The sequence below is a fragment of the Seriola dumerili genome, unplaced genomic scaffold, assembly GCF_002260705.1.
Source record: "Seriola dumerili isolate Sdu_G_001 unplaced genomic scaffold, Sdu_1.0 BDQW01000331.1, whole genome shotgun sequence".
In the NCBI taxonomy this organism is placed as follows: Eukaryota; Metazoa; Chordata; class Actinopteri; order Carangiformes; family Carangidae; genus Seriola; species Seriola dumerili.
Genome location: NW_019174586.1, coordinates 861,952 through 877,935, shown reverse-complemented (window position 1 = coordinate 877,935; position 15,984 = coordinate 861,952). Strand labels below are relative to the sequence as shown.

General features: G+C 39.7%; 1 protein-coding gene across 4 annotated transcripts; it reads right to left on the bottom strand.

Moving 5' to 3' along the window:
- Positions 1 to 3,054: 3,054 nt before the first annotated feature.
- slc43a3 (solute carrier family 43 member 3) lies at positions 3,055 to 15,224 on the bottom strand. 4 transcript variants are annotated; one of them, XM_022760393.1, is made up of 13 exons: positions 15,128 to 15,224; positions 11,014 to 11,313; positions 10,632 to 10,761; positions 8,594 to 8,640; positions 8,376 to 8,452; positions 7,568 to 7,660; positions 7,321 to 7,460; positions 6,922 to 7,031; positions 6,695 to 6,838; positions 6,194 to 6,301; positions 5,426 to 5,612; positions 4,971 to 5,094; positions 3,055 to 4,871 (listed from the first exon to the last, which is right to left on the bottom strand). In XM_022760393.1, the coding sequence occupies exons 2-13, from the start codon at positions 11,198 to 11,200 to the stop codon at positions 4,752 to 4,754; spliced, it is 1,467 nt and encodes a 488-aa protein (XP_022616114.1). In that variant the 5' UTR covers positions 11,201 to 11,313; positions 15,128 to 15,224; the 3' UTR covers positions 3,055 to 4,751. The 4 variants fall into 4 exon arrangements, with proteins under 4 accessions (XP_022616114.1, XP_022616115.1, XP_022616113.1 ...); XM_022760394.1 differs by lacking the exon at positions 15,128 to 15,224 and adding an exon at positions 11,824 to 11,984; XM_022760392.1 differs by lacking the exon at positions 15,128 to 15,224 and adding an exon at positions 11,691 to 11,796.
- Positions 15,225 to 15,984: the final 760 nt, after the last annotated feature.

Below are 15,984 nucleotides of genomic sequence, written 5' to 3'. Positions count from 1 at the left end.
TGTGTTTTTGAAACACTAGTCCAATTATCTTTCTCAACACTTCTCCGTCTGAAACCGTGTGTTTAAGTTTTGTTTTGTTTTTTTCTTCAGAGCTGACAGCTTAGGCTGGGTCGGGAATCGTACCACTGAGATGTTTTCATGTGATTCAGGGCTATAGGCTACAAATGCACTTTTATTTAACCTGAAATGTAGCTACATGGTAGTCTAAGGTTCTCATGTAATATAAATGTAGGCTAATGAATCAATGCCAAAGTTTTCCACCTTCATCCAAGCAATTGAATGCAGTATGAGGTTGATATGAAATGCGTGAATCAGGCAACATGTGGGTGGAACAGTAAAGGTCTGACAAGACTTTGTTAACAAGATAATGAATCATTTGATATTTAGTTTCAGTGTCAGTGTCAGAAAAGAAGCTTCAGTGTGTCAAGTTCATATTTGCAACCAGTTTGAATTAACGCCTGTTCAGGTTCTTAAAGGCCTCAAAGCCATAGTAAAACGTGATGTGGGTGACAGCTTCTCCTTTTTCATCCTGGGTTAGATAAGAATTAAAAGCACACACATGAAACCCTCTTAACGCCAGTTTTAAAAACTTGAAGAAGTAAAATTAGTGAAACCTAAATGAAGATGTGTAATGTGTGTGCTGTAGTCACTAAAACAGGGAGTAACAGTTAGAAAGATGTTTGTATGTTATATGTGAGTGGACGATCAAACATTACATCTGCAGTGTATGTGAGTATTGAACATTTTATTCAAGTCAAGTCATTTTTTTTACATAGGCAAGAATCACAGATTTGCCTCAGAGGACTTTACAATCTGAACAACATACTGTAAACAGCGTCTATCTGTTGAGCCCCAATTCAGATAAGGGGAAGAAAAAGAAGCCTCCGTTTCTCTGTGAAGGTTTTCCACAAAATGTTGGAACCTGGCTTGAGGAATTTACTCCCATTCAGCCACAAGAGCTTGAGGGAGGAAAGGACCAAACAGAAACTGCTGACATAAAGTTGAAATATCTAACAAACCTTTTCACAGTAAATAGTAACATTGAAAATGACTCCATTCGTCTCCAATGACTCCAAGTGTACCATGACAATGAGTGAGCATATAACAAGGATCCTGGAACTGGTTAAATGTAACAGAGCTATCCTGTTCATGTTATTATTTACACATGTCCTGTGTGCTTGTCTTGAAAACGGTCTACACCACACTGTAAAAATGCTTCATTACAAGTCCCACAGTAATCATGATTTAGATAGATAGATAGAAATACATAAATATACATTTTTAAGGAGTATAAAACAATGTACGCAAAGTATCAAAAGTAAAGGTACCTCTGTGAGTATTTATGTAGGCTTTCAGAGAAGGCCAAACATATCAGCATTTTAAATGTTCTATTTCATCTCTTTTGTTTAATAATCATTCTTTTCTAATTCTAATTTCTGATTCTAATTTTAGCCCGATTTTCTATCAAGTTTGAAATGAAAGGTTACTGTCCTAAAACCATGAAATAAACCCTGAAGCAGCACTATCTCTCTCTACAGAGGCGACAGTATGTTGGATCTGATAGTGACGAGAGGGCTGGGGCTAGCTGGTTAGCATGCTAACTTCAGTAGAAGAAAAGACGTGTTAGAGACGAGAATTAACATTGGCACCGGTGTCAATTCTTGGTGAGCAAAGGAATGAGGTTTGATGTTGAACTCACAGCGTTTCTTCTAGACTGGTTAGTAAAACAACTGGTAATGCTAACGTTAACCATTTAGCAATAGCAAAACTTACAAATGGCTCCTTTAAACTGGGTTTGCAACCCAAAACCTGGAGCATCAATAAGCTCACTTTACGTGTTATCACCTTTGGAGCCATTCATTGATTGTTTCAGGGACAATTTGTTTACCTATTAGCTCCCCACAGCAGATGGAGAACGGTACATTAAAACTGACAATGTGAGGCCATTACATCTTTTCTCCTGCTGCTCCAATCAAAAGGAGCGAACACAAGTTAGTTGGCACATTTTGAGTAGGCTTGTCAAGTCTGTGTGTCATAAAGACATCCTCAGTCTCTGCGACAGATTCAGTCCATTTACCAAAAAAAATAAATCACACAACACATAACGCATAACAAATCACCTCATTAACAGTCTGGCTTATTTTTATCTTCCACTCCTCCTGCTTTCCCTCCTATTTCTGTCATACATTTGTTTATGCAAGCCTGTATTTTTAAATTGCCTAGATACTGTGGTTGTGATCAGCGATGACGCAGATGACAGGGGAAGAGCCTGTCACTGTGTACATGTTCTCTGCACACACACACACACACATACACACACACACACACACACACACACACACACACGCACACGCACACACATTGGATGTGACAGACTTTGTGGGGCTGAATCAAGCTTTTCTGGGCTCATGGTGTCATGGCACAGAAGGTGTACAGAGAACCCGAGAGAGGCTGTTGTGGGGGAGTGTCCCTGTTATTCCCGGTTTAAACCCTGCCAGTGATTTTTCCCCCCAGATAATTCTGCCTTGTGTGAAACTTGTCCAGCACTATAAGTAACAACAACTCTTACCCAGACTGCCAATAGTCTCGGTATGACTGGAGATGACAGACTGTCCTCCAGGGCTGTTGTGAATCCTTCAGATTTTGGCTTCATTCATTAAATCAGATCTTTACTCCACAAGGAGACAGTCCAGCTCCATGTCAAAGCCTCTGATCAGCTGTATGCTGTATGTCTTTTTTCCTGAATGATTGCCCCACAGTCATAGAGAGACATTATGGTCAAAATAATTGCAGCAGAGGCTGAGATATGCTGACTTTTAGATCCTACACTTCCTAAAATGCAACTCAGTTGCGTCTTTCATTATATCCTCCTTGCCCGTGAATGCTCATGTCTTTTCAACTCCACACCCACAGTTTATTATGCAGGCTTTATGTGATAAACTTGTCTTGTGCAGCTTATATTGCATTAAATACACCAGTTAAAAGAACTGAATCAACTGAAAAACATGGACCCAGTAAACCAAACACTGGGGGAAAAAATGAAGAAAATCAGGATTTAGCTGTTAAATATCACTTTAATGTTTATTTTTACAACCAGTCACAAGAGTCGTGTCCTTTATAGTCTTCTCTGTTTAATAGATTACAGTTTTATTTTCTACAGCCCCTACTAGCTCTCATAACAGTTGAAAACTGAAACTTTTATTTGGGCAAAATTAAAGCTCAAAAAGTAAGGCTGCCCTTTACTACACTGCTAAAGTTCATATCAAAAGGTACATTTTATTTCATTTGGTGCAGCATGTTCAACTACCATTTGACACTAAAGAAAAATACACAGACAACTTAAAACATAAACATATTGGTAAAAAAAAATTTAAAAAAATTGCACAACAGACATCCCTTTGTAATCGTTTACATGTCAACATTAGCTATGGCACATTTTCACTGAAAAACAGGATACAGGATCCTTCATGACAAATTCTACTACCGACCTACACACACACCAAACACCTGAGGCTGTTCGAAACAAACAAAACTTCATCACCTTAATGTTGGTTTACATTTTGCACAATATTGGTGTTAGTATCTAACAGCTCCACTGAGAGTCCAGCAGGGGGCAGAGCTGTGCTGCCTCTCCACTCCCCCTCACAGAGCACTGATACTGATGAACCTGAATGAACTCGTGCATTAAAGCTGTGGGGCTTCACTCAGTAGTTTTCATGTCCAAAGGTGAGCCTGAGCTATCTTCTATGTACACTGTGCACATCAAAGACTGATGTTTGTGAGTTTGGCTCCCAAATGTCCCTTATACACTCACTACACAAAACATTGTTGGCCCTTTTTCTCTGTTTTAAAGATTAAAAGAAATATATATAGATAGAGATAACTTGAATGAGTCTGCACGATATAAACATTATCTGTAAGATTTTCAGCTTTCTACGATAAAGTGGTTTGTCTTTTGGCACTCTGCCACCATACCCAGGGTGTGATGGGTGGCTAGCATTAGACAGAATATAAAAAATGGCAAGAGTACATTATGAGTAGGGCAGTGCAATTAATTGAAATATAATTAAAATCGCAATATGGCTAAATGCAATATCCAAATCGCAGGACCTGACATTTTTTTGATAAAGGTAAAATGTGTCACAACATTGTTGTGCATTGTTAGCACAATAAGCATTGTGGGGATACAGAGATGCCCTGGCCTACAAATCATATTCTCCACACGTAAGAGAACATGCTCGCTTGGTACAAGCACCAACAAAAATCACATCATCTTAATTTTAGAAAATTTTATTAGAAAAATAAATGTTAAAACGATCATTCCAACTGAAATCGTTACCCTAATTATAAACTTGCTAAAAAGTCCTGAGATGCTTTATGGAAAAGCTCAGTTGAAAAACCCTGAATTATGCATCCGACCTCACAATGAAAATAAAATGATCACAAGAACTGGAGGTGATACAGAGGGTCAGACGGAGCAAGCTGCACACCAGAAGCTCTTAATTATTATTGATAAGTTCAATTTGGCTGTGAACTTGCCTGCAGAGTATGGTGAATGCTGCACCCAGAATCATACTTTACTAAAATCTGTAATGCATTCACAAGAGTTTGACATTACCTTTACGTTTCATGTTCCAGATGGAATACATGCAGCAACACAGACATAAACACACAAAGAAGAGGTAACAGTGTAACTGGTGATATGAGGGGAGTTTTAAGTGCGAGTCATTGGTCTCATTTTACAGACGCTACTAGGAAGCAGCGACAGCTCTGCTTTTGGCCCGCTCAGAGGCAACACTTCGACAGTGCAGGTAGACAGACAGGGGATGGATGAAGGCGAACAGGCTGAGCAGCGTCAGAGCAATGTTCACCTGCAGACAAATGAGGAGGGGATAGTGATTAATGAAGGTGAAGGACTAGAGTAATTCGGTGGAATTTACAGTTGCATCAGTTGTATGTCATCTACTCACATATAGAGGGTCCCCGTCCAGAGGTCCTTTCACCAGAGCAAAGAAGGGATACTGCAGCAGTGAAAACACTGCAGACAGAGCCATGACCAGACCATACAGCTTCCCAAAGTGACATGACGGGAAACTGCACACACAAAGTGACATCATGGCAAAGAGAGAGAAGTGGTGAATATTTAAGTATTAAAAACATGTTTTTAAGAAATTTACTTTAACCCCCTAATTTCTAATTTATGAGTGGTATTTAAACATATAATAAACACTTTATTATGTCATTATATAATGCACTTGTGCTGTGTCTTTGTGGTTTTGGACACTGATGTAGACCTTTGTGTATTTTAAATCTTTATCTTTAAGATGTTTGGGTTGAGTGCTTATTTTGTGAAGTCATCCTTATGTGCTTCCCTTCTCAGGAACATACTGTATGAGTGAGTGTAACTGTGTGTATTGATACTCACGCCACACTAATGAAGGCTGCGTTGCCGCCGTAGAGGAAGGAGCGGTTGACCACCTGCAGGATGAAGGTGAAGTACTGAAGCTGCAGGTATGGGGTGGCAGCACAAATTGAGAACAATAAACACTGCAGAGCTGTCAGGAAGAGAGAAAGCACCGAGGCTCGCAGGTCTGCCTCCCCTTCACTCTCTCCTATGAATACACACACACACAAGTATGCAAATGAAAACACACAACTGTTATTCAAAATAATTATCTCTACATAGATAGATCAGCGCTCCCTGGAGGATATCTGAAGGACCTCCTGACTTTTATTCCAGTCCATCCACCAGATTTAAGTAGTTACAGCGTTAAATATCAGTGGCAGGTGCATGTCCTCTAACTGAAAACTATGTGACTAGTAATGGTCACATGTTTCTACACTACAATAATTGGTCATGAGGTCTGATGCTGTTAATATTAACAAGTTGATAATAAATGTATTTTGGCCTACATACTCTGCAGCTCATTTGCATGAGTTAAATGGTTGAACGGTTAATTTGGAGTGGTATCCAGAGATTTAAAAAAAAAATGACTGATGAGAAAAAATGAGGATAAATGCAAGCCAGAGGTTGTTCACCACTTCATCTTCATACAACATCATGCAAGAATTAATGGATTTTGGCCACTTTTTCTTTTCTCTTTGATATTCAGGGGCCCACTGGCACATCCACAGCACACACAGGCTGGCCTGGGCGTGGCGTGTGTTTGGATTCATCAGTAGCCATTAGTACCTTCTGCACGGGGTTTGCCCTTGAGTCTGTCCATGATGAGGCCATTCCAGGGGGCGCACAGCACCCCACACAGCTGGGTGAAAGCAAAGGCATTGATGTACTGGCTCACTACAGGAACACACAGGCAAAGGTGAGATGGTTAAAGAGAATGACTCTGGTACCAATGATAAAGCCTGCCAGAATAGATATGTGATACATATAGACCTTACTACAGAGAGGCAAAGTAAGGCAGGTTTATTTATATAGTACAAAAACTACACCAGTCTCAAAGAAGCTTTAGGTAGAAGGAATTATTATTAATTATTAATTATATAGACACTTATTTTCCCTTTCTGATGACACTAAAAGTTATGTGTTGAGGCACAGACTAACTGGTAAGTACTTATGGGACTTGCTTTGCTGAGGGAGAGGATGATAGAAGTTTACCTATTAAGGAAGGTTTGTATATACCTGTATGTATAGCTATGACAGAGAGGTGATGTAGTGTTTGTATGTGTTTACCCAGCGAGGGCTCTCCTGCAGTCAGCCTGTGCAGCATGGGGTTCAGTGTGCCAATAAACAGGTAATGTCTGAGCTGCATCACCGACAACCAGAGCAGGTGCCACATAAAGAATCTGGACAGAACACACTCACGGAAACTCTTCTCTGAGAGGGAGGAGGGGGAAAAAGGGTTATTCTTTAATCAATGCCACAGTAAACTGCACAAACCTGCAGTTGCACACACAAACCTTGTTTTGCAGGGCCATCCGTGTCAGTTGGCCTGTCCTCTGCCGTCTCTTGTGTATCACCATTCGCCGCAACTATGGCGCTCGGAGTCTTTGATTTACAACAGGTTATCCTGACAAGGGGTCAAAGGTCACAGTGGAGTCAGCCACAGCCTGAGGGATCTTTTATAATGTTTGTACCGAATAAGTGAGATCTGAAGATCTAACTCCCAGTAATTACATAACAGCATATGGAGGATATTTCAAAGGAGGGGTGGGATAATAAGGTGAAAATAAACTGGCCTGATAAAATTAAAAAAGAAATGTTGTTTTTGCCTTGCAATATTAGTAAGTGACTTTATTTATCATTGATAAAGCGTGTACATGAGGGGGTGATGTCTGTGGTGTGTTGGGGATTTGTACCCGTATGTGTAGTGATCAGGCAGCGGGTAGGGAATGAATTTTCTGGGCATTAAGAAGAAAGTCCTGAGCAGGTGAATGGCGCTGCAGGCGGACAGAAAGAGGAAGGAGTCCCGAAGAGAGATACCAGACTCATGTAACAACTGCAGGAGAAAACAAGACAGGGTGGAGATCTTCATTTAGTATTTGAAACAGAATGAATATATCCTGTAGATTATATTCATGAGAGCGATGTGTGAGTGCCCCTCACCTTGATGATGAGAAAGAGCGCTGAGGAAGAGTCAAAAGCCCCATTATAAAGAGTGATAATAGTGGAGCGCCGTGAGCCGAACAGGTTTCCTACCTATAGGAAAGAAATTGAAATTGATTAAGACAGATGAACGTTGCATTTAAGTGTCTGTGTGTGGGGATTTACTTTGAAATTATAACTGGACAATGTTTTTTTCTTGCATCCATCTCTTTTCATTGTTTGTAAAATGACATTTAATGACAGTTCTGCTGAGCTGAATTACATGGTTGAATATGAGGATGTGATATTGGAGTTACACCTACACCATTCAAAGTTACCATTACACGTCAAAGTTTGCCGCAGAGGGCTTTGTGTGTTTTCTCCCCACCAGATCATGTGCTGTGGCCAACACAGGGGGCAGAGGCTCTTGTTTTTATATCTGTGTTCAGTTTAGTCATGAAGTCAAACACATGTTGCTTCCAAATAAAGCTCATACAACTCTGTTTTAGAGTAAGTGGTTCTTGATCATGTGTCTTTTTTTTACTGCAGCTTTAGGTGATGCTCCACTATCAGAGAACACATGAAGACATGAAGAAATGGCTCCAAAAACATATGTCACCAAACTTTAAATGATGTGGCAGAAGCCTACAGATTTTCTTTGTTACAGGGAGAAAATATCTAATATTCAACTATTCAAATTGCATCGTTCTAGACACCAACTTTCAAATTTCATTTTCCTATTTATGACCACATAATTCTGACACATTCGATTACACATTACACACATTAGAGTGTAAATTTGTGTCTTTGCAAATGATCGCGTTAGTACCTGCATGTTGGTCATCAGAAACAAGACGCCACCAACTGCCAGGAGGGAGAGAGCTGGAAAGAGCAGGTTGGACAGAACTGATGGAAAAAGACAAAAATGGGAGAAATGAGGATCCACACCTGTTAGCTGTAACACCTCAGACCTTATATTCTAGTATTTCTTTGGACAATAAGGGCCTGAAAGAGCATGAAACAACCAGACAAAGAAATATTTTTCACCTGAACTCGAGAAAGCCATCATCAAGGTACCCATGGTGTAAAGAAATCTGGTGGGGAAAAAAATGTGAGAGTTATCATGTTGTTTTATTGGCATATTGGGAGCTTCACAGTGCCAACTATAAAACATATCATGATGGTGATGGCTTTCACATCATTTGTTTGCATCTCAAATTCTTCATTTTGTTAAATCGAACTAAATGAAGAATAAAAAAAAAAAGAAGATGAATAGAAATCAACACACTGTCAAGAAAAATGTGGCACTTGATACAATATTATCACAGTAAACAACTGTTCACACGCAAGTCTCTGTGCTTGTGCTGCTGTTTGGAGAACTTTTGGCCGACTTTAATTTCCTTCTCTTGGCTCCTCCAAGATCCATCCTCATCTCTGCCCCATGCACAACTATTTGCATTCCTTGGCTTTTTATTTTCCCTCCACCCTCTTTTAGTGGAAACATATGGTCATCTTTAGCACCAGTTTGTTATTGCGGATTTAGATATATCTGGGTCAATAAACTGGGTAGGTATGTGTGTGTGTGTGTGGTGTCTCAGGGAATGGGAAGACTTCTTAGATACAGGGTCTGAACATCTGCACAAAAAAAACCACATTTCTTTCTGACTCTGCCCCATCCTTTGGTGATTTATGGCTCTGACCTTTCTGTTTCTTAACAGTTCTCTTGCTTTTTCCAGTTTCAGTTTTTAAGGGTTTGGCATTTCATTGCCCTTTACTGCTTCGTTTTCATCACTGCTCCCTTTGGGCATTAAACATTGTGTCTTCATGCTGCATTGCTGAGTGTCAGGCTCTGAATTGTGTGCTCCATCTCCATTTGGGTGCTTTCTGGAAACCTCAACTATTTTACATAACATCCCTCGGGAGAGCTATTCTGGCCTCTCTGTCTCTCCCCCTCTTGCTTAACTCCCCTACCAGCATCTACAGTATGTTTTTCCACACACACCAACATTTATCACAAATACAAACAATACCACTTCCTCACCTCTCTCCATGACTCAACTCCTCCCCCTCCATGTGTAAAAGCAGCTGTTATTGTAATCATACAGGTTTGGGAAAATACCAGAGACAGAGTGAAACTGCAACAAATTGCCTCTTTGCATAGTCGCATTAGCTAATCCACCACAGGCAGACAGAGTGAAGCTATACAGGGAGATGGAGAAGAGTTAAGAGGCCCATCTGTCTTAAGTGCGAATGTGTGAGGTTTGGTAAATCCAGCAGGGACTCAGTTCAGCAGGGATTTTAGTTTTATTGCTGCAGTATCAAAAAAGTTTTGGTGGTTAGGTTTTAATTTGATGAATGCATACGTTTCATATGTCAGCACATGGTGTATAAAAACATGACACTGTCACAAGGTTGAAAATGATCTACATCAATTTGAAAAGTTTTAAATGGATTACAATCAATGAACATTGCATCTAAGTTTTCAGTTTTCATCTTAACTTTTCAGTGAATGACTAAATGCCTAAAGAATACTATTTGCACAGCCGATCACAGTGAAGCAAAGTACAGTAAAATCCTTCACTTTGATCCAAAGAGATGATCTAAAGAGGAGGAGAGTATCCTGGAATAACTGAAAAATGTGAAATATACTGTTCTGTTGCTGTCTGAAGTATGAAGTACAAAACAAATGGACTAGTATCTTGGTGTTTGCTTATTGGTACCTGTGCTGTTTTAGTCAGGCTATTATGTTTTTTTAATATTTACAGAACCTCTTTACTCTTTGGAAGTCTTAAAATTTATCCACCTTAAAGTAATATGATATTTGCTGATGCAGAATTAGATGATGCTCTGAAACTTTGCTAAAGAAAAACCACATTAAACCAACCAAACTACTTGCTGCACCTTTCACTTTTCGCTCAGTAATCACACTAATAAAAAACTCATGTTATTGTTCTTTACAAGTTAACGTTCACTTCCAATTCTCAACTACCCAGCTGATCTCTACTGAGTAACTTTTTGATGAGAAATCTTTTATCTCCATTGACCATTTTTTAGTCATTTTAAGTAATTTAGGTGTTGGACTCACATTCCAAAGAGCCGAGCCACTGTAGTGCCAAACCGGTCAAAGAGGAAACCATTGGGCAGCGTCAGAAAATTGTTCATAAAGGAGGCGACGGTGAAGACAAGTGAGAACTGTTCATCCTGTCCACTGCAATCTGCAGACACACAAAAAAGGGACAGTGAGAAAACCAAGGTTGAGAAACCTGGTTAAACAGTTGACAATGAAGGTCAGAGACATCTGCATGAAAAATATCTTCACTGGTCAAATATAATAAAGAGTTGCAATTGATTTTAAACTTCCAGGTTCTTAGAAAGACAATGTTAAACTTCTTGCCACATAAAATTATTGGATAGTTTCTATAGGCATTCAGAATTCGAAGTTGTAGAAGTGAGAACATTAAACTGACCTAAGACATGCGTTGCATTGACTTCTGTGGTGTTGACACACAGAGAGCTGAAGAAGCCCTCCGTCTTGAGGACAAAAACAAGTGAAGCCCATCCGAACACAACTCCAGCGAAACACAGACACTCCACCAGACCCGTAGCAAAGGTGAGCAAGCGTCGTACCCCCAAGGTGTTCTCACAACCCGGCATGATCCCTCACTCTCACACACACACAGGCAGACAATTCAGAAACACTATATTTTCACCTGCATGGACACACACTGCACACACACAGGCACACAAGGTGGTGTCTGTCACTGCCCCTGCCAAAATAGGAAATAAAAATTAAAAATGTAATTAAGCATTGTTAAAAAGGAGAAAGTGTTGAAATGAGCCCATTCTGCAGCTCTGTCATACTCATTTTCATAGAAAAAACACTGTCCTCCATGACATGTAAAAAGCACTTCAATGGAAAATGTTAAAGTTTCATAAGTGAGACATGAGCTAAAACTAGAAACATCTGTGCACAAAGACAAACTGAATCCAGCTCATTTCCAAAAAACACATGGAACCGCATAAAATCAGCTGGAAAACAGAAGAAACATTATCTTTACTGGGATACCAGTAGGTCATACCGTTCCCATTTTAACAACAGAACGAACAATTACAATATGCAAATATGAATTTTTCACAAAATAACCTTCTTGTGAAGTCACAAAGAGGAAATCTCCTGCAAAAACAAAAATGTGCAGCTGTAATGTTGGTATTCTCCAGCTTACTACTCCCTAGTGCTCACAGAGAGTAGGAAAGAGATGTTATCTTACAAACCACACCTCTTTGCTCTTGCCCTCTCTCTTTTTATAGGCCAGCGCTTCCTTCCTATTCCTCGCAATTTCCCTCCTCCTACTCCCTCCCCAGTATTTTTCACATTTCTCAATTACTCTCTGCTGTGCAGCAGATAAAATCCCTCTGCTCTGGGTGCTGGTAGCAATAGAAAATAGACACTCCTGCATTCCCAGCATCCTACACAGCAGTGAAGCTATGAGACGTACTCTGGATAAGATAGCCGGCAGGTTTAACCACAGGGTCATGTGACTCGCACAAGAAAACAACTTGGTGAGTGCCATGTAGGAACTGGCCCTCTGTGTCATAACTCAGTCCATATTAGCATCCTTGATAGGCCTTATCACTCCTTGACAGCTGTATGAAAGTATACTGCTGTGACTAATGATTTCCCATGATGCTACAGGCCCAAAGGAACAACTGGTTGATCGCAACAAACCTTTTTCGCCTGGACCCCAACAGCGTTGCGCAATGCACATTGTAGAGACTAGAAGCATAGAGGGCATAACTTTTACACCTCTTGTTATGCTTAAGGCATTTTTCTTTTACAGTAGGTTTTCCAGGCTCTTAATCTTTTTCTTTTCAGGGAGAGATGCATGTTACTATGTCTGTGTGCTTAAAGAGCAGGTAAAGTCCACACTTCCAGTTCCTTTATTATCCAGGTCTGCCATAAGCATGATCATATCATGAAAGACCAGCATGGTAGAGTACACTAAAACTGCAGTGACTATTATTGATTATTATTTTGTTGGATGATAAAATTCATGTTTTAAGTGTATTTTCATTCCATTAATTTATCTGACTAACTGATGAATGGACAATGGCATCACTACAAAAAGGTGATTTAATATGATGTTTCATGTAAATTATTTTGCATGAAACACCAGCCTGACCATGGAACATGGATGCAACATTAAAAAATTTGGTCATTGGTATGCAACTACAACTATAACACCACTAACAAGACATATAAATATATATGGCTAACCACTATCATCACCTCATCATGAGGCACAGGCACGCATACAAGCTTGTTCGCACTTCCTAAAAACAATAGCTGATGTGTGTATGTATGCATAGATACACACACGATACTAACTGCAAAGAGGATCAGAGAAGGTCTTGAGCCACATGACTTCCCTCTGATCACCCACTATAGTCTAAAGGATAATGCTGGCATTTGTTGCTGTACTATTATCAATAAACCCCATGCAAAGAAATCAAAAACAACACAAACATCAATTCATCCTTATAGCACATTTTAGGAGCCACAGTAAATAAAACGATACAACAATAAAACAATAAAACATATTGCTCTGTACCTTCTATTGTTTCTGAAAACACATACCATCTGTACTGTTGCACTGGGTACATACCATTTTATTATGTCTTTCATAACAACCAACTTTTACAGTCAAACAAATAATAAGGCATGACAAATGAGTAATGGAGGTATGTGGATCAACACCCAACATAATGATACTACCATCAACTGTTGGAGTGTCATGGGGCAACAATGAACTGCTGGTCTTCTGTTAACCCACAGTCCCCCTCTTTGTGCAGCGTGTACAGTATTTCTCTGTTGCTTGAAATCTGGAAATTTGGACGACTAAAGCACCTTATCAAGTGACATATGAAGGTCTTAAAACTAGACTATGACACAAGAATGTGCTTCAAACAGGGACTCAAGAACAAGTAAATTGTGATTTCATGGTGCATGTCCCAAACAAGGGTACAGTTGATCATATTACTTCACACCAGTTGTCACACAGTTATGGTGGAGCTTTTGGGGTCCACTGGGGACCTGAGGATCCAGGAAGTTCATCACTTTGCACTGTTACTGATCCAGCCTTGGATTTGCAATTAGGGTACCAGGTACGGGTTACCCACAAGACTGTAAGGGTTATGTATAGAGTAAGGGGCTATGGAAAGCATTAAGTTATCACGAGTATGAGTATAAAAGTACAAAAATGTGTGTATCTCTGTGCTTGCATAACCATAAAACACACTCTGCAGTCGTGCCAAAAGGAAAAGTGCCGGTATCAGCAACTTCTTGGACAGCTCATGGTCAGATGTCATTATCTTTCTAATACAGAGATGAACCACGGGACTGTTTCTACATCAAACTCACTACTTCTTCTTTCCAAAAATGATGAGGATAAAGAGAGAGTTTAAGATGACATGCCACATGACATATAAGATCATCTGATGACCTAAAATGTTGCAGCGTTGGTGTGAGATGGTGTTGGTTTGTATGTAATGGTGTTGGTGTCTGGTCAGATTTTTTGTCTATTTTGTTTCTCCCTCATGGACAAATAATGTTTTTATTTAAACTAAGTTTGAACTAATGTGTATAATGTGTAATGCAACATGTACTGAACTCCAGTGACCTGTATGAGACTGAACTCCACTAGCAGGGCATGAAGAAATCAAGTCTGTCTGTCTTCTGACAGGGTTAAACACACACCTGGTTAATGTTTACAAGTTCAAGAGCAGCAAATTTCAACCCAACAAAAATACTAAACCTCTGTTAATGAGAATCTGCTCATTGATCATACTTACACAAAGTGTGTCTACCATGCGTAGCGTATTTAGGGCAGTGACACATCTTATGTTGTTTTGACTCTGTACTCAGTTCATTCGGCTGTGCTGATTTTCAGCGTTTCTGTTGTTTCCCTCAAATAAAGTCAATGTTTCAGGGTGTTCCCATCAGTACTGGATGAACTGTAGGACACAAAACCATTTTACACATAGTCTCACAGTCTTAGGACGCTTCAGAAAGATAAAGCAGTTCTAATATATTTAAAATGTATATATCAAAATGTAAAATACAAAGGAATAATATATCGATCTGTGACTCCATGTGCACATCAAGTGAACCAGTGTGAGATCCAAACAACCACCTCAGCTCAACTTTATTTATATAACACCTTTTGTACAAACATGTGGGGATGTGAACCGCTGTTTTGAAGAGTCTATAAAGCTTCTACAAATGATTTCACCAGAAATATCCTCATGTATGGTTTGAGGCAGAGAAAAAAACTTTCTGACCTCATACAGCACATAATAAAATAGTGTAGTGACAGTACCACATGGTCTGCACAGCGTTGTGGTCTGATTTTCTACCCCCACACTGAACACTAACCCACATTAACAATCGTTAGATTTAAACCGTAAGTAAGAATCATGTTATGCATGGGATCACACAGATCCACAGCTTCTGATCTTTTCTTTTTTCACACAATAGCTGTCTGGTGTCTTATCGTGGGAGGATGTACTGTATAGCCAACTTACGTGAAGCTATGCCCTCCTACTGCGACCTCATTGTCCATACCATCCACATATTGTTCGTCCTTTAAGAAGCGGGGAGGATCGACATGCTGTACAGTGACTTCTGTTTTTTCATCTCTCTCTCTCTCTCACTCACACACACACACACACACACACACACACACACACACACACACACACACACACACACACACACACACACACACACACACTGCTTCTTCCCGTAATGCTGCTCCTGCCTCTGGTCTCTCATAGTGATTTATTCCCAAAAATGGTAATTGCTAATGGAAACATTAGCTACGCCTGTGAGTCTGTGCTGTTAAACTGGATTTTATTAGTTTATAAGTCTGCTACAGCTGTGTTACTTCACCATTCTCGAAATCTGATGAGCAATGTAGTGTTACTGGTAAATATGAAGACATCGGAAAATGTGCAATTTAGGCCGCAGACAAAAACATGAGAATATTTGAGTAGAAGGCTCCACTTTTTTGTATGTTTGCGCCACCGTGTGACCGTCTAATAAAATTGTATTGTCTTGTGAAAGTGAAAGTTGTTGCTGCTCCAAAATATAAACAAGATTGATAATGAAATGTAATGGCAGCAGTTCACAAAAGCACATACACACAAAAAACTATGGACTGATGAAAAAAAAAATCAACCTCTATCGACATGATGAAGAAAGGAAAGTGTGGAGAAAAACAGAGGAGTTCATGATCCAAAGTCACCACCTCATCTGTCAAACATGGTGGTAGTGGCATTTATTGATGATTCACTGCTGATGTATTAGTACTGTATTTTAGTACTGCTACTTTTACTTAAGGAAAGGATGTAAATAATTCTTCCACCACTGCTTTACAGTG